This window comes from Tamandua tetradactyla, chromosome 3 (assembly GCF_023851605.1).
Source record: "Tamandua tetradactyla isolate mTamTet1 chromosome 3, mTamTet1.pri, whole genome shotgun sequence".
Lineage (NCBI taxonomy): Eukaryota > Metazoa > Chordata > Mammalia > Pilosa > Myrmecophagidae > Tamandua > Tamandua tetradactyla.
Genome location: NC_135329.1, coordinates 187498276 through 187518204, shown reverse-complemented (window position 1 = coordinate 187518204; position 19929 = coordinate 187498276). Strand labels below are relative to the sequence as shown.

The following is a 19929-nucleotide window of genomic DNA, read 5'->3' as shown; positions in this document are numbered from 1 at the left end:
TTATTTCTCTAATGAAAAGATATTTGCTTGTACAATTTGTCCTAAAATATATATTGTTTTTGTGTCGGGTACTGAGAATAAATCATGTTCAGAAAAGACACACATCAGCATTTAATAAGGGATCAAATTTGTGGTGTGACAGGATTACAGAAAAGTTAGTGTGTTTCTGTTCCCAAATGTATCTCCTGGTAAGCATCAAAGCATTTATTTTTAAATTTTTATTTACCTTCTAGAAAATATTTGTGTATGTGTGACCTCTTGCCAGCTAAATAATATAAAGCATTTTGTTTTATTGATGCAGTATTGAGAAAATTATTTTAATTTGCACAAGTTCTGATATGTTCACAATTAAAAAATGACAGTTATTTTAAGCCTGAAATTCAGGACTTTTTTTCTTGTTACTATCATATCCTATAAATACAAAGTTACTATCATATCCTATATAAATAAAGTAATCATTGGCCATTTTCTACTCTTAAAACTGAATATAATGTTTGGCACTTCTATACCTTATTGTTGAATGAGATATTGATATGTTTTTATCAAATTGTCAGAATAAATAAAGGAACTTTATAATGTAGTTTAGCATTATACTTTCATTATTACTGCTTAAACACTGACAAAACTGTAGTAAGAAAAACAAAGTATGTTATCAGTGTCCAGCAAATATCTTATTCTATAGACGTATAGTTAGAAATATAGGTATGGGTATAGATTTAAAATTATTGCTTCTAAGTGTAAAACATATTTCTGAGGTCATGTCCAACAATAAAAACACTTTGTTAAATGTCACCTTGGCTCCTTTACATGTCGTGTTGAATGATGCAGTTTCTATTAAAAGCCTGGACTTTTGTTTTCCATCTCTAACAATAGATTTTCATAATTGTTGCTCCATTATAATAAAGCCTCCAGCTAGGAAGTCAGATTCTTAAAGAGAAAGATTAACGAATCGCTCCTGAGAACACATATCAAAAGAAGTGATTGTCTATGTAGTATCACATCCCCATTTACTAACCCATGGGAGTCGTGGAATGAGTAGGAGTGATGACAATAATATTAATAGTAGAATGTTTTGGTAATATCTCAAAGCTATAATATCAGATTTCTAAATTAAGAAAATTAAAGAAACATTTGAAAAAAAGACCAACATATTCTGTCATACAATTGTTAAGTTATTTAGAATGGGGGCTTCATTGAAAACAAACTTTAAATGGACTAAAAAAGCTACAGAAAATATATCTATTCTAACTGTATCAGAGCAGTTGACAAGTGAATGAGCACCTAGGAAGAGCTATGTGCAAACCTGGCTAGCTGAATAAAGTATTTGTAATGTATGATAATCTTCAGATATAAATGTTATTAAAAGATTGGTAACACTATTTACTGTGCAGTTCAGATTTACAGTTTTGTAAGTGATGTCCAGCTTTTATAATGCAGCATGATGTGTATTTTGTGTTGGGTTTTTCTGCTTCATATTTTAATCTAGGTCAAATAAATTTTGACTTTCTTCAGTGGCAATGAATCAAAATCAGAAAAAAAAAGTTATCTATAATAGTGCCTTCACCCAATTTGTATGCTATTATAATATTTATATAAAATTTTCAGAGAGAATTTCTACTAGAATACAAAGTATTATAAATTTGAGACATAGATCTTATTTATTATTCCTTCCACACTTAACCCAGGGCCTCAAATGCTGTGGATGCCCAATTAAAGTTTGTCGAATAAAGTACAGAGCAGAAAAAAAAAAAAGAATGAATAGCAGATATTGCCCTGTGGCAGCTATCTCCTTATCAAACACCTAATTGCAATTAGTACCAAAGTTAATTATGGTATAAAAATGACTACCCCCTGCTCATTCATATATGTTGTAGAGGGACCAACCACCTGAAGATTATAGAATCATTTTCTAGAATAACAGAGTTTGCATTATGAAAAAATGATTTAAAATAAATTTTAATGTGATGTATTTTGTTATATAGTCTGTATCATCAGCATCAGGCGGGTACTCTTTGCCCCTCATCCAAGAGGGTTAAGTGACTAAGAATTGGCTTGTAAAATACCCACCCATTTTTGTTGAAGGAGATCTCACTTAGAGTAAGCTTTACCTGTAGATTATGTGAAGATCAAGTCAAAGATTGTCCATCAAAAATGTTGCCTGCTGTACACCTATCCTCCATCCCAAATCTAACATTAGCATGCTTTTCTTTTGATTTGAAGAGGTCATTACTTCTTTAGACATGATTTAACCTTGAATGAGCACGTTTGGCTGGATGACCCAGTCGGTGGGGTGGACCAGGGCTTCTGTTTACAGTAAATGTGTCTGTCACTGCAAACAGGCACCTACCAGGGGACAAGTGGGGATAAAATGCAGCCCAGATTCTGATCCCCAAGCCAGGTGCCCTGCCATGGAAGGGCTTCCAGAAGAGGGACCCCATACTGCATTTGTGCAATGGTACCATTTGCCCTGGAGCAGTCCTGAGCTGAAGAAGGCCGTAAGGGAAGAGAAGCCCTAAAAAGAAGCATGTAGGTGACAGCAGCGCCATATTTTGTCCCTGCTATTTCTCAGTTTTGCTCTTTGTTGGATAAGTTTAGCTTGATTGACTGTCACTAGAAAATATCTAGCTCCTGTTACCAGCCCAGTAGATATTTGCTGATGGAGGGAATGAAAAAGGAAATCTCACTCTGAGATTGGCGCAATAGGAAGACCAAAATCAATTTCTTAATGCGTATCTTCTTTGGTGCTTAAGAAAGTAGAATTAATATGTGAGCATAGTATCGTATTAGAAACAGCCTAATTCTCTATTTTAAATACTTCCAACATTTAAAAAATGCATGCTGCCACTTTAACTACAGTGAATGACAAAGGTCTCCCAGTGATAAGGCATCACCAGCAGGCTGGCTTTTATTACACACAAGGGGATGGTTGAAGGCATGATGCGCTCGGGAAGAAAGGTGGTCACTAATGTTTACATACTTATCTCCCACTGGCATTCCCAAAGCTTGGAAGTTTACACTGTCCCTCTTAATCTGAGGGAGTGCGTCCAGGCTCACAGCAAGACCTCTAGGAGAGCCAGATGATGGGCCAGATGGCAGATGACTAATTTGGCAAGCCTTGATGAGCGGAAATTGTTTGCCTTAATTGCTTGTCAAGTCCAGTACTTACATTAAAGTTAAGGACCTAGTACTTTCACAGAAAGCAAAATACGCCAAAGTAAATAAAAATGAGTTTTTTGTATAAGAGGGAATGGTGGCGATGAAATAGTATTTGGATGAAATAAATATTTCATCCAAATATAGATGATAGAAATATAATTTCTAAATCTAGAAAGATTTGCTATTGTTATATCTTTTCAACCTTCAACATAGGAATTTTATGGAATATAATTTAAGAATAAAAAATTCAAATATTTAAAGGCAGGAAAACATTAATAACAGAAACTGAAGATTATATATAAACAAAAGTCAGGGTTTTTTTGTTCCATATAATGTATTTTACATAATTTGCAATTATTTTAATTTTACTACACTAGGCCTTGAAACATAAAACGGAAAAAAAATTGAACACCTTTATGAGAATAGTCTATTTTATTGGGAAAACTAGATTAGGGTGGACTGTTCACAAATAATATTCTTAGGAGGCAATGATATATACTTTTTATATCTATCATTTCTTATGTCTTACTCTCCAGTGATGGAATATATAACATAGCATTTTAAGAATGTTTCTGAACATTGAGAAACTATCATAAGTAAACAGAAGAGCTGAGATTCAGAGAAATTAATTTTAAATAGATCAACACTTAGTAATCTATATAGTCTCTGGATTTGCCTTTCATAAATCTGTGGTATAGAATGCCTGTGTTTTCCCTAGCTACATCTCTATTAGTGAAGGTCTGTGATGGCCAGATGTCCTTTTCATTTGGCTCAAGGATTGTTTAGAAAGAGTTTTAGTAAATTCTGCAGGTATGGTTACTTTGGAATCAGTAAAACAGAGGCAGAAGATAAAGATCCAGAGAAATACATTATAGGGTCACATTATTTTTTTTAAAGAATAAGCAATCTTTAAGTGGAAAAATATAAGGGCGGGCCACGGTAGCTCAGCAAGCAGAATTCTTGCCTGCCATGCCAGAGACCCTGGTTCGGTTCCTGGCCCATACAAAAATATACAACAACGACAAAGCAAAACGTAATATTTCCTGTTTTGAGTAATGTAACTCATTGAACACATTTCCTATTTTCTATTGATATTTTTCTTTCCTTAACACTTTAAAGTGAATTATGTGAAATACAAAATTTCTAAAATATATACCCATTTCAATTATTTATTATATTTTGCCTAATTACATCTAATAAAATATTTTAAAACATTTATAATTCTTGCTGAAAAGAAACAGTACAAACAAAAGAAGAGTAAATAAAACCCAGAAGTATCTTTACAGTATAATACATGACAGCTAGGTGTGGTTCATTCCAGGAGTACAAGGATGGTTCAATATTTAAAATTCATTAATAATTAAATCTAATATGTTTTTAAAATTCTCAAAAAGCGCAAAAAAGTATATGATAACATTTAAGTCTAAAAAAGAAACTAGTAAAGTGGGATCTGAAATGTATAAGATAATAAAATACATGCTGAGCTAACTAACATGCTTTCCATGAAAGTTAGGAAAAAGATATGAATGCTTGCTATGCCTGCTCCAAAAATTATTTTACAAGTGCTTTCCATTACCAGCCAAGTCAACAAAATAAAATGGTATGTTTGAATATCTGAATATATCAAATGAGTCCATTTAAAAGGTGTAGTAGAAATCATAAGGATTTAGCAAGTTTGGCTGTGTAAGGTGAAAAAATAGCATACAATCAGGGTGTGTGTGTGTGTGTGTGCGTGTGCATGTGTGAGTGCGTGTAAACAGTAAAAACCAAAAATGTAATAAGAATCACCCATAAAGGAATAAAGCATAAGATGACTGGAAACAAATGTAATAAACCATGTTTGGCGTACAATTTTCTTTTGATCCTTAGAAAAATCTATGTAATCGTGACACAGTACCGTATACAAAATAGATCTGTCACTCCCCAAATTTCCCTCATGTTGTCTCCTTTTAGTCTCAGCCTTCACACCACCAGCCCCTAGCAATGACTGACCGAAACCCTAAAGTTTTGGCTTTTTTCTGAATGACTTATAAATGGAATCATACAATATGTAGTCTTTTGAAACTGTTTCTTTCATTCAGCATAATGTTTTTGGGGGTCTTCCATGTTCTGTACCAGTCATCTGTTCATTTTTAATGCTAAGTAGCAAAGTATGCTATGGATGTACCACAGTTTTTCATTTCACTTATTGTAGGACATTTGTGTTTTTTCAATTTGAGGTGAATTTTAATAGAGTTTCTACAGACATTCAAGTACATGTTTCTGCATGAACATAAGTTTTCAGTTCTCTAGGAATGAACCTAAGAATGGGATTTCTAGGGCATTTGGTAAGTTGATGCTTGACTTTATAATAGATGCCACAGAGTGAGCTCTTCGAGTGCATCCAATGTATTTGACCTATTGAATAGTATAGAGTGAGGATTTTAGAAACAAATCAGTCGTACTATTTTTTAGCTTGGAGAAAACTTAGAAATGAATTCGTCTTTATGAGAGAGGAAATTAAACCCAGAGAGAAGAAATTAATTGCTCAGGTTTACCCAGCTGAAGACTGGTGGAACAAGGAAAGAAGACCTGACCTCCTTTGTCTTTGCCCAATGTTCATTCCTTTTTATCAGGACAATTTCAGTACTTACCATGCAGGCCTTATATTTTAATTTGATTTGATATGTCATGGAATGTACCCATTGTATATCCCACTTGTTTGAAAAAATGATTGCTAACATTTGCTGAACTGTATCCATGAATCAGTCACTTTGCACTGCAATTTAACATGTTTTGTCTCATTTAATCTTTAAGGTGGGCTATGAGGAGGGGGCTATCATGCCCATTTTACAGATAAGGAAAAAGAACCACAGTTTTAGTAACTGATCCAACATTACATCATGGGGCAGTGATTGAGCCAGATTTTGAATGCTGGGAATTTGATTCTAGACTCTTATGCTCTAAACCTCTATGATGGTTAAGTTCATGTATCAACTTGGCTAGATTATGATTCCCAGTTGTTTGGCCAAGAAAGCACTGGACTTATTGTTACTGTGAGGGTATTTTATGGATTTAAATCATAAGTAAGTTGATTGCATCTATAGCTGACTAAATCTACAATCAGTTCAGGAGATTTCCTTCAAACCCTAGAGAACTTTGACTAATACAACCTCTAAACTGGGTCTCAGTACTGAAAACACTCAAAATTACTTTATAGATGTGGAAATTGAAATTAAAAATGATGAGGAGACAACCAGGACCATTCCAGCCAATCTTAAAGAATACGTAGGGCTATGTATAAGATTCCACAAGGATTCCATGCACTAGTGTAACTTTCCAGAAACTTGCAACCTCCAAATAGGTTCTTGGACCAGGTCCCAGAGAGCCCAGCCTCTCTAGAACATCAGATAGTTCCATCCCCTTACCCCATATTAGTGACAGACCCTTCCAACATGAAAAAGTTAGAATTGCTATAGCCAAGTCACCCTTAAAGAGAGGGATAGAAAAATCAAAGGCGATGGTGGAGTTATATAGAGAAGATAGGATTTAACAAATGAATATGATTGCTGAATCATTAAATAGCTCTTTTAGTCTCTAGTAACTTAGAGCCGTTAGAAGTAAAAACCTAAAATTGTGGATTTGTTACCCATGCCAAACTCTGAAATATGTTCTACAAGTAATTGCGGTGCTGTGCTTTGAAATTTATTGCTTTTTTGTATATATGTTATTTTTCATAAAAAAAGAAAAAAAAAGTCAATTGTAGTAGTAAAAAATATATTTAAGCCTTATAGCCTCCTATATTATGGAGCAGCTAGAAGGGAAAATCTCAGAGGATTGAATGATAGCCCCTGACAAACTCTGGGATCTGTCCTGTAACTACTTGTTGAAGAGTGCTTTGAAAACTCTTGATTTTTTATTTCTTTGCTTTGTATATATGTTATACTATACAATACGAAAATTTTAAAAGAAATGGTGAGACTTTCTTAAGTTTACTCAGCTTTAAACAAACAGGGAAATCAGAATTTGATCCTAGCTTTTCTGGGGGCTTCAATAACTCCAAAGACCATTTACTTACTAAACAAATGTTGATTGAGGGAGTCTCTCATATGCTTCCTTTTCTACATGCTGAGCAGACAGAGGGCCTGTCTCCTGTGGGGCTGGTGTTCAGTTGTAGAGATATAATAAATGAATAAACAAGCAGATGTATAATGTAATTTCCTATAAGAATAAAACAAAAATAAAGAAGGGAAAATAGACAGATAATGATGTATAGGAACCAAGTGTGTCTTTAGATGAGGTGGTCAGAGAAGACTATTATAAAAATGGTATTTGCAGAAAACAAACCTAAATAGAGGCTAAGATAAGAAATTTGAATTTTTTAGTATGTGTGATTAGATGCCAAGGAATATTTCCAGCAGGGGAGTGACATGAGTGATTTATGTTTTTAAAAAAATCATACAGGACCCTATGAGGAGATTGAATCAGTGAGGGCAAGTAGAAAATCCAGATAAGCTAGGCTACTGCCAAATTCATGGTGAGAGATGCAGTGGCTCAGACTAAATGATCAAACAATGAGGGTGATGAATTTGGCCTGGTTTCAGGACATATTTTGAAGATTAAGCTGACAAAAACTTGCCATTTCCATGTAACTATAATACTAGACACTCAATAATAGTCACTGAAATTGCTCACTGATTTTTACACTCTTTAAGTAGCTTATATTCAGAGGTAACAGTTATAGATTTTTGTGTCCAACAGTGTTCATTAATATAAAGGATATTTATTATGTAAACATTTCAGAAATGAGAAAGTATTTATCAGTATTAAATCAGATAGAAAAATTAGAGAACTTTTATCAGAATACCAAATATTGTTATGCATTGTGCCCATACAGTATATATACATGATTTTGTATATTGCCTGTTGCTTTCCTTACTGGGTACCTTGAACTACATGAGCCTTTACAAAAGATCTTAGACTTTAAAAAATCAATATCTTTTACACAGTAGATGCTGAGTAAGTAATATTCCTTTGTTCGTTGCTATCCCATGATAGGCATTGGATTTAAAGGCTAGTAAATGTTTTTATTTAGTTTTATTCTCCCTTCTTGCTTGCTTTCTTTTGTAAATAGAGTACTGGTTTCCATAGCCATAACAAACCTGGAACCAATAATTGATTTTTAGTATTAATGTGGATATTATTAATGTTTCGTCATTTTGCTTCTAATTTATTTTCCTCCCAAATGTATAATCTTAATTCATTTTGTGTTGTTACAAACTCTTAATTACATTCCTAATTTTTCACTGAATGGAGATTAAATAGTTCACACACTGTTGGATGTAAACCTTAGGTCAAAAAGAATAAAAGGCCTATGTTTGCAATTATAACTATATTTGTAACTAAATCAATTTTAAGTAGAATAATTGGTGATTTTATTAAGGTCTCACATATAGCTGTTATTACTGGAGTTACAATTGTAATGAAAACTCTAGGGATCGCAGGTAAATTCAGGATTTTTAGGGCTTGAACTATTATGAAGTTTATAGTTTATAGACTTTATAATGTGTTGGTGAAGGGTGCTGCATTTTGTTAAACTTGTTTTGGTTGGTGAAGAAGAATTTTCAATTCTGTTTTGATAAACAGCTCTGTGAAATCAATGAAACTTGATGGTTTAAGCATTGTCTTGTATACATTCCTGAAAGTAAAATCGATTGACAAGTGAAAATTGTGAGGCACTCAGTGGAGGCTTCATAAAGAGAAGTACAAGTGACTTTTATGAATGTATTCCAGCTAGTTATTTTAAAAACAAGGCTGTCTTGCAAAATAATAGTTATGATAAATATATGTTATTGATTCTAGATAGTTTGCATCAAACATAAATATACAGGAAAGCCTCACTGAGAAAAAAATATTTCCTGATTTGAACTGCACATTATTGAAACTGCAAAGATGAAAATGTTTGAGGAATATTCTGATTAATCACATTCCCTGTTATTGGAAGATAATTTTTTTGTTTAAAAATGTTTCTAAATATACTTACTCCCACCTTCTGTTTTTATACAGTAGAGGCAAGACATAGCTAAAAATTTATTGAACAATGAACATTTTTTTGAGGTGAGGGTCATTTTTTGAATAGCATTTATAATTATTTATAACAATTACGTGAGCATTATTAAAATGAGCATTTCTTGTAAGGAACTGTGCTACATAGTTCAACAGATACAAAGTGATGATTAATAAATGACTCCTGTCTTCAGAGTGTTTATTTATAGTCTTTTGTGCATAACATATGTAAACAGATACTATAATATAGGATAACATATGTCCTTTTTGAGATGCTTAAGTAGAATTCTAAATATTTAGATTATATGGACTACTTAGCTATCAACAATGAGAACTTACTAGTAACTTAAAGGAATCCAGATTCAAATAATTTCCTATTATTTCCTGTTATTTTCCACTCTTTTTCTTGCATAATTGAGATATACAAAAAATACATGTAAAATAAAAGATTACTTTCCATATAGAAAGAATTAAATTCCATTTAAGTTAAGCACTTTTGACCTTAAATCATTTTAATTGTTCTGCCAAAGGTATGACAACTTTTGTTCAATTTATAATGAAACCACAAAATTGGTCTTGGTCATTTGAACATTTTACTGGTCTTAGGATGGTTTCTCTTATTATTGAAACTATCAAGTACTCAGAAAAAAAGAAGAATTCCATTGGTAATTACAATGATATTCAACATAGGCAGGAGGAAAAAAAAACATTTGATACATCTCTGTGATCCTTATCAGTCAAGATCAAGGTCCAGGGTTTGTTTGTTTTATTTTATCTTTCTTTCACTATTCTTTAGAGATTTTCATGGAAATGCTCTTAATCCATGGTCTTTATTTTACTACTCCCAGCACATTTATAGCAATATTTTTATAAATTCATAAAATACGTCTGTTGAGAAAAGATACAGTTATATTAATTTAGAAATGTAGATTTCAATTATTTAAAAGTCCAATGAGGAAAAATTATATTTTAATACAACCACTGAGGGTGGTAATTAAGCATCCATTAATAAACTGTGCTGAGACATTTCTAAGCCAATTCTAAAATATATCCAAGGCCACATTAGGACTTGTGTGCAAATTTTGTGTACATGTTTCTTTCAATTGGAAATAAAACCTGTACTTTATATGTCAATGCATTTTAAAAATCAGCATATAAATGCATATATAAGAAGGTTTTCAAAGTATTTAGTATGTTCTGACCTTCTCTACCAAAGCGTGAACATGTTTTTGGAGAAAAATGTCACTGCAACTGTCAAAATCTTTCACACTATCTTCCTTTGGAATGTGCTGTAGCAAACTACACATTTTTCTCTCTGGGAATGGGTATGTTTAATTAAATTTTGAAAAATTTTCATTGGCCCATTGTAGTAGAGATATATTTAGAATTAGGAGGTGCATATATAAAAATTCTGAGCCTTGTCTCCATCTAAATAACTTGCTATTTATTATGCTACTTGCTTTAAATTCTATATGTCAGTTTATTCGTTTATGAGAAGAGATTAGCACATAGAAATGTTTTAAAATGTGGTTAAATAGTAAAATTATCAACTTTAATATTAAGGAATTCAGAGATAGGTAATATAACAACATTAGCTACTTTTCAGATTAAATGAGTCTTTCACTCTTGCTTACCAAGTCATCAGTAACAATATTAATAGATGATATGGGAAATATAGTTGAATAAATAGATGCCCAAGGTTTTTTGTTATCATTGAGAATATTTCACATATGCATATGAGTAAGCTTGCATTAGACAGGTAGACAGATAATCTCATTTATATGTTGTATAAATTATATGTTATCTGATGCTCTAGGCAATTTATCCTCCATTCAATGTTATCTTTCACAAATAATTGGTCTAAACCTGCTACCTCTTTTCTCACAACACACTTACTGTTTTACCTCCTGCAGTCTTTACTGTGTAGTAACCAGAATTAGGTATTGCTGCAAATAACAGGAAAACCCCCAAATAACAGTGGCTTAAATGAGCTAAAATGGTTTCATCTCTGATGAAAGACACCTATAGTTCTGTGACCCATAGTGGCATGAATTTTCTCCTTGAAGCTCTCAGGGACCCTGGTTCCTTTGACCTAATTTCTCTGTCATCCCTAAGGTGTGCCCCTGGTTCTGACAATCCAAGTCGGTGGTGTAAATTTTAGCCATCACCTCTGCAGGTGGACAGGAAGTTAGAGAAAGGGGGAAGAAGAAAGGAGGCAAAGGCAGAGTATTCAAAGTTTAAGTAAAGACTTTTTTTCCCCTTTGTACGGAAACCTCTTATTTCCCTTTATACTAAAACCCATTTCCTTGACCACCACACATGGCATCATTGCTCTCTCATTTCTGTGTATATGAAGCACAATTATATATATGAATTTATTACTAACCTCCACCTCTGTGTTCCCAGTGCCTTTAAAGTTTATACATTGTATCTTACCTATATTCAGTGTATAATACGACTTCTCAAAGATTCATTCAGAATGTAGATTATGAATGATTCTTTAACTTTATATGCTATTGCAAGTTTCATAATATGGCTTCTTAGTCTATTAAAGATTAAAATTGTTGCATTAAATGATAAGGGTTTTTTTAAAGGTATGAACAATGAGAAATAATAGCTACAATTTTTATTTCTGGAAGACATAAAATACATTAATTTGCAGAAAATTAAAAAAAAAATATGTATATTCATTCACATGGTGTTACATGAACAGTTTCAAAAATTCCCCCAAAGAGATAATCTGAGCTCATTTATTATCTCTCTATTATACCTCAGAACACTAATGGATATATGGAGTGATGGCCCAGTTGATGTTGATAAAAATCAATAATTTGTCAGCTATCCCTGTTTGTGGTATTTTTTACAAATATTTCGATTTAAATGTTTAAAATTTATTTTAGAAAGGAGAGCATTTTTGAGGTCTAAAGGCAAAAGCTCTAATTATATAGAAAGTTTACCCGATTAGAGCTCCTGATATTGCAATAGAAAATAAATGTTTTTAAAAATGATTCAGTTACTTTATAATATTATTCCATTACTTTCATCACCTTTGATTTTGATTTATTTACATATGTGGAACTACCATATTAGAAAATAGAGTAATTATTAGTCCTAAAGAAAATCATGTATAAATATAATTAAATTCATTTGCCTGTTTCATATGCTCACAGCTAATGTGATTATTTTGAGTTAATCTTATTGCTCTGTTTCTGTGGAACCTGGTCCTTCTTACTTTTTGTGGTTAATCCATGCTATTGTTTTGTTGTTGTTTCTTGGTCCTGTTTAACTGAGGCAAGAAATGTAAAAGTGAAGGTATTTGCCAGTGTATGGGTGTGTGGCTGTCAACAAGAACCCAAAACATTTAATTCGAGGAATTGGCAGAGTGGAGTAGGAATGAGTGTTTTGAGGGAGATGTTATCATTGCATGCGTCATAAAAAGGTTATATAACTTTATATGTATCTTCTTGCCTTTGCAGTGTGTGCAGGGACAGAGAATAAGCTGAGCTCTCTCTCTGATCTGGAGCAGCAGTTCCGAGCCTTGCGCAAATACTATGAAAACTGTGAGGTGGTCATGGGCAACCTGGAAATAACCAGCATCGAGCACAATCGAGACCTCTCCTTCCTGCGGGTAAAGCTCTTTCCTTCCCTTCCTTTTTTTTTTTTTTTTCCTGAGTGGATGGTGGTGTCATGAAGCAGACAGAGAGACCTACTGGTTTGCACCTGGTGGCTGGGCTGTTCTGCCTGGCAGGGACCGTGACAGGAGAGATACCAAAGCACACTTAAAAAAAGAACAAGAGTAACAGTGCCCTCGGGGCTGGCATCTGGAGTTTAGAGCAGTTTGTGTTGGCCTGAGATTGATAGAAGATGCTGTCAGAGTGGAGTACAGGACGTCTAGCAAGTCTGTCTTTTTCTGAATTGCTAGCAAGAGGAAATCTAGTGGGATGGAAATAGAGGGTCAGAGGACCAATCAGATAACAATTGGTGACTGTAGCTGGTAATCTCCTTTTCTGCCCCTTTTATGTCATGTTAGACTTTTTAGACTATTTCATGTTACCATAATGAGACTAACAGTGTTACCTAAAGGAAAAAATGATATCTGTTTTTGAAAACCTATGCTTTTCAGGCTCAGAAGAAAACACTGGTACTTATGTAGTTTGATGTATGTGTGCACATAAATACATATATGACTACATGAAGTTACCCAGAGATAACCTGTCCCATTGCAAACTTTTGCAAAGCGTTTTGTCTGTCATTTATCCTTGCTCTGTTACACAGGTCGTTAGTGTTAGTAACTATGGTTTCTTAAGTTTTGCTTTAACCGTAACAGATGTGGAAAATGCTGAACTTCTAAGAGAGATAAGGATGTGGTCTCTTACACAATTAAAATCTTTGTTTTAAACAAGAATTAATGAGATATATTTAAATAATAGCATCCCTAGACTACATATATTCTTGTTTTCAAAAATATTCGCTTATCTTTCAGGAGCCCTACCTTGTACAACTAAAGAACAAAATGTATATAACACTGAAATAATAAGCTGTTAAGTGGACAGTGATTTATTGAGAGAGCTGTAACAGTTTTAATAATTCTGTTCTTAGATGTATCATTTCAAATACGTTATTGGAGATACTTTGAATATAATGAATGTTCCCAGAATTGTTAACAACCTCAGAAAATACACCACCTCATAATTTAATAAAACTATGAAGCTTATGACATCGATTTTTAAAATAAGTCTCATAGTAAGATTGGTGTAGGGAATGAAGGTGTTTTCTTATTCTACTGCAAAAGTTGACAGAGCACTGATTCTATGAGTTATGTGTTGAAGCTTTTGAACAGTTAATCTTAATTATGGTACCTTTGTTTATCAAATGTAAATGGTAAAAGTTACCTGAATACTAGAATGGGAGGAACTGAAAGAACTTAAAACATTTTTGACTTTTGATCCAAGAAGGGAATAGGTACAAGCTGTCCTAGAGAAAGTGATTACAAAGTAATTCATCTGAATCTTAGTTGTTAAAATTTGCTTGTAACAATTTAACTTGTCTTGACTAATTTCAGATGGTGTTTGTTCTTAAATATCAAAATCAAATCTTGACGAAATATGAGCTGATGTGTAGATTTAGTTAGAAATGCCAATAAACTAAATGAAAAGGAAAACTAACCAGGAGAAGTGCATTTGCTTTTGTTGTTGTTTTGTCTTGTTTTGTTTTTTTGGTGCGGGCAGGTACCAGAAATCAAACCTGGGTCCCCAGCATGGCAGGTGAGAACTCTGCCTGCTGAGGCACCATGGCCTGTCCGAGAACTGCATTTTGATGCATGGAAAAAAAAATAGGTTAAAGAGTCTATCAGATCTTAATAATATGAGAAATTTTTTAAATGCAGCCTCCAAGGGTGATGTTTTCTTTGTTTTTCCTTATGTTTGCTTTGTTTTGCATTATACACAGAACTAGGTTTCACTGATTTCTTTACAAAATGGACACATAAATATTGTGACAGTCTTTAAAATGAGTGGCAGAAAAAAGTCTTCGTTATGACATATTGTATAATTTTATGTTTTTAACTATTATAAGGTATCTATGGAATGAACAGAAGTAGATTTTAGACAATGTTAAACCTTTAGAAGTATGAAAACAGCTTACAGATGTTTGAGCAGCATGGTCTGTGTTGTTGAATATTCTACTCCTTCAGGAACCATTTTGAAGTAAAAATGGTCTACACTATTGGATGACGTATTATTTCTTCTTAGAAGAATGGAATGGCTAATTCTAGGGGATTTGGGAAAGGTTTCATCAAAGAGGGGCTTGGATTGAATCCTGTGCAAATGGCCAGGGATTCCCATGTGTGGGGGTGGAAGGGAAGGACATGCCACAGGGAGTAGGATAAGTTGAGGCTTAGAAGGAAGACATTTGTTATTAGAATGAATGCATTTTTTAAACAGTAGAATAAGGACGTTTAAGGTATTTACGTTGAACGAGAAATAAGTTGTTTCTTGAAAAAACATAGTTGATCCCTAAGTAGCATTTCTAACAGTTCATATAAACTGTACTAACCCCTATGCACATATCTCTATTCCCATAATAGCTCTAATAGGCTTTTTTTTCTTACTGATAACAGCTTTTATTCTTTAGTAAATAATCATTTCTAATTGTGTCATATATACATTTATTCCACAATTTTGTCTAAGCCTAGGGATACAATAACAAGTAATGTATTGTTCTTCACTTCAGCAGTCTTGCAGCCCAGTGGGCGACGACAGATGTGTGATAAATAACTGCTGTATATCTGTATGTGCATGTGGATGTATAAACGTGTATCTGTTTGGTATATGATACCATAAAATTTTATAGTTGATAAGAAGAGAGAAATCAAAATCACAATGATGGTACCATGTGTAAATTGTAGACATGTCGGGTGGTCAAAGAGAAGGAACGGCTAATTCTGGAGGATTTGGGAAAGGTTTTTTCAAAGAGGGACTTGGATTGAAACTTGTGGAAATGGTTAGGGATTACCATATGTGTGGGTAGAAGAAAAGGACATTCCACAGGGATTAAGATAAATTGAGATTTAGAAGGAAGACTCTAAGGCAGAGTTGATAAATGTATATTGTGTTTCTGTTATAGACACTGGATGTCTATGTGTAAATAAATCCCCTGTAGTTCCTGCCCTTTGGAACCTACACTCTAGTGTGGATGAAGGGAAAGTTTGGGCATAGAATAAAATACTAAATTGGAGAGGTAGAGAGCCTTGTACTAAAGATAGAGATTAGGAAGACATCAGCAACTCAGTGACAATCTAAAATTTAGGGATTAGGTAAAATAGTTAAGGTCAATGGAAAAGTATAAGTTCAAGAAGTAGGGCAAGAACAGAACTCTCTTGTCCCATTCTCTGTTTCTTGATGAGCTCAGTGTTATAACTATTTTCTTACTGAGCCCTGAAAGGAAGAACTATTTGCTGAAATCTTCATAATACCACACTATTGGACGATGCATTACTTCAAATTATACCTTAGAAAAGCTCTCCATTTAATGTAAAATTTCATTCCTCCTGATAAGCACATTATGGCTCATTTGTGCTCTTAGCTGCTTCCCTTCAAAATACATAATCTGTCCAATATGGACACATTACAAAGAGCAGAATTGATGTAAAGAGACTCTAGTAACTTTGCATTATGCTCTCATCTCCTATACATCTAAAATTTTATAAGTGGGTAGTAAACTTTAATTAACTTATTAGATTACATAACCCTCAGATACATTTATGTGGCTTTAGTCCATCGAGCAACTTCTTATAGAGGTGTCACCATTTCCCTGCCTCTAAGAATGACCTAAACCTATAATATATTTATAGAAACACAATGGATAGTGAACTTAGATTTCATTCTAGAATTTATATCTGTCTTTAGGACCGTAAGAAATTATTTTTGTTTTTGTAAGATTTTTCACCGTGATTTACATCTTCAACAAACAAGCTAGTAGTGTTTTATGAGATCACTGTACATTCTGTGATTGGTGAGAGCAGAGTACCCAGTTAGCCCGCTTATCGCATTCATTTTCTACTAGGCTGCTAGTCGGTGTCTAGAACATTGCCTTAAATATAGTAGGTATTCATTAAATATTTGTTGAATGAATGGACAGATGACTGAATTTTTTTCCCCAACTGTCCTTTCAGTGTGATACCACCTACAAGCCAGGTGAGTGAGCATTAGACACAGGCTGGGACAATCAGAATCCCTTCTCATGAGTATTTGGAATTGTGACCAAGCAGTTCAATTACTGTATGAGCTAATTTCTTGATCACTTGAGTACCAGAAGATAGCTATCGTCTCCTTGTGGTTTGACTGTCAGAGAGAATGTGCAGACAGTAGAATGAAGCTAAAACACTGAAACAGACAGAGAGCAGAGAAAGAGAACATTCACCCTAAATCACCAATGGGAGCTACTCCTAAAGACTCTACATTCTCATTGAATGCATAAGACACTTTGGGGACATTAGTGATTTCCCTTTTGTTTCCTTAAACAAGCAAGGGTTGTTTTCTTTTACTCTAACTAAAATACCCCATCTGGTGTATTGCCCTAGATCTCAAGAGCACAGAAAATCTGTGCCTTTGAAACTGGATTTAAGATGTACTTATACGTAATCTAAAAGATTCTATAATATTTTAGAGATATTTCCTTAATCCTTGCAAAATATATTTTGTTGAAATACCTTGAAATGTATTATTTTCAAGATGTTTTTATTATAGAAACCTTGTTGGTTATATTCATAAACACCTTTCAACCCAGCTTTGTTATAAACTCAGTTTTACATTACTTTTTGGGAAAAAAAAAATATATGGTTGATGATATTTGACATTTAGATCTCAAGGCATCACATTGTTGGCTTGAAAAAGGCCCTAAAACTAATTTACTATGTATTTTATCAGAGGTGTAAGGTTAAGACTTATAATAGAAAACAACAAGGCATAAAAAGCAGGTTTTGTACAATTGTCTTCCACTGTGTGCACTCTAAAACAAGGCAAATGTAGCAAGTAATGGGAATGAACCATTAGACCTTTATTCTTATTAGAATTCTTGGGAGCTTTCTCTCCTTTGTCATACAGCTGGACTTCTTTGCTTCTGCTAGCATTCAGCAACTCAGTGCTTCTATAAAGGTTCTTGACCTACCAACTTTTATATCTTAAATTTATTTTCTCTGTTTTATATACTGACTTTATGCAAATAAGTATTAAGTGTCAACTGTGTGTAAGTCAATGTGTTATGTATGTAATGTAAAGTAAAAGACTATGAATGACTATCATCATTCATTGCTATGGTAGGTAATACTTTTTAATCCATGGCTTGACTTTACTTATGTGTAAATTGTTTTGAAAAAAGTGTACATTGATTAGAAAGAGATATGTTTATTTAACTGTTGGTACATTGACCTGGAATATTAACAATATCAGTAATTCATTATGACTTTCATGTGCTGTGGTCTAGAAGCCTTACATTGTAATGATTATATATTTATTTTACTACTAAAACTTGAATCAAAACATAAATTAATCCATTAAGACAACACCTCTTAAAATCAGCAGCATTACTATCTTCTTGTTGCTAGCATTAGGCAATGACTGAAAAATTCAGAAAGTACTGTTTTTTTCAAAGCAAAAATGTGAAAACAAAATTGGTGTCCTCTCAGGTAATGATTAACATATTATGAGAATGTAACCAAGTTTGAAAAACAATCAGTTTTTATTGTGTATTTGGAAGAGTTAGAGGGAGCTTTTAATATATGAGTAATAATGCCATCTACAATATCTATTTTTAAAAATAAAATCTCCTGTAGTATTTCTCTATAGAAATTCTATAATAGTTCCTTTTTCCTGACCAAAGAGGGTTCCCTTTTCTTACAATCAAATATGGTGTTTGTCTTTTAATTAATAATATATATTTTGTAATGTCATGGAACTATCATTCTTTTTTATTAGTATTTATATCGATTCTTCACGTGTAAGGATGTTGCTTCTGAAACACTCTTCATAGGACATGAAATTTGCGCTGCTTTCCCAGTGCAGTTGATGGGCCTACACTAATTCAGTCCTAGACTCACCCACAGTTCCCCTTCTCACTAATGACAACATTTGCAAGAAGGCAAAGAAAGCTGTGAGAAAGCCAGATGCTGTCTAGCTCACCAGAAGCTAAGACCTTGGTTTTATTAACACAGTGCTTTTACAATAGAGCCGGGAGCAATGCTTGGCAATGATGGATTTCAAGTTGCAGCAAGTAGCGGTCCTTTGGCCTAGGATGAGCAACTTCATCAGGCTCAGTACAAAACTGAAATACTTATATTTTTCAGCCTATTTCCACCTTCAGTGCCTGCTCTTCATTTCCCTCTGGAAGTTCAAAGCAGATGACTAGAACAAGATCTACTCAGCATAATATAGGGTGTGATTTTTGTATTTGTTTGTTGTTTGGTTCTCATATCCTCGCTCACATTAAACTCTATGCCTCAACTAACCTATCTGCTGCCAAATGTGATACTTTAAACCCTATGTTGAAGTGTTCACATTTAAAAATAAACAATTTATGTAGTCCTTTACTCCTTTGGATTAGAAAATGATTTGTTTAATAGTTTATTTAAATAAAGGTACTACTGCCCACCTATGTTTTGTTTTACCTTACTAAGTGCCAGATAGAATGACTTGTGTGGGAGACAGTATGTTGGAAAGATTGATTGGGACCAGGTTAGTAAAGTGGTCATATTTTAGATCATGAAAAATGAAAGAGAAGAAAGTTTAAATGAAACATCTATGCCATAATTAGGTAAGGTCCCCAGGCGTTACGTATTCATGTTTACCTACAAGGTGATAAAATTGTAATGTTTTCTAATATGGCATATATTTTTTGACTGTGCACTCATTTTGGTTGGTCTGTGTAGTAAGGGAGTGCAAGCCTGAATTTAAGTTCTCCTGAAAAAAAAATTTAATAGATAAATGATGTATTTGTAACTCCATTAAAATGGTAGAAAAGTAAATAAGATTCCTATATCGAGTAACATATATATATATTTATTTTTTTAATTTAATTTAATTTTTTTTTTTTGCATGGCCAGGCACCAGCAACCAAACCCGAGGCTCCAGCCTGGCAGGAGAGAACTCTGCCTGCTGAGCCACTGTGGCCCGTCCTGGAGTAACAGATTCTTTTAACACAACAAGCACAGTACTGTAAATTTTTCTTCCATGT

The 19929-nt window shown here is 33.5% G+C and overlaps 1 protein-coding gene across 7 annotated transcripts in view; it reads left to right on the top strand.

Annotated features, from left to right (window-relative positions):
* Positions 1–19929, top strand: part of ERBB4 (erb-b2 receptor tyrosine kinase 4) — a 1077155-nt gene that overhangs the window by 360880 nt on the left and 696346 nt on the right. For all 7 annotated transcript variants that reach the window (XM_077154990.1, XM_077154989.1, XM_077154987.1 and 4 more), the window contains exon 2: positions 12678–12829. In XM_077154990.1, coding sequence (XP_077011105.1) covers positions 12678–12829 — 152 coding nt within the window. The remainder of the gene's footprint in view (positions 1–12677; positions 12830–19929) is intronic.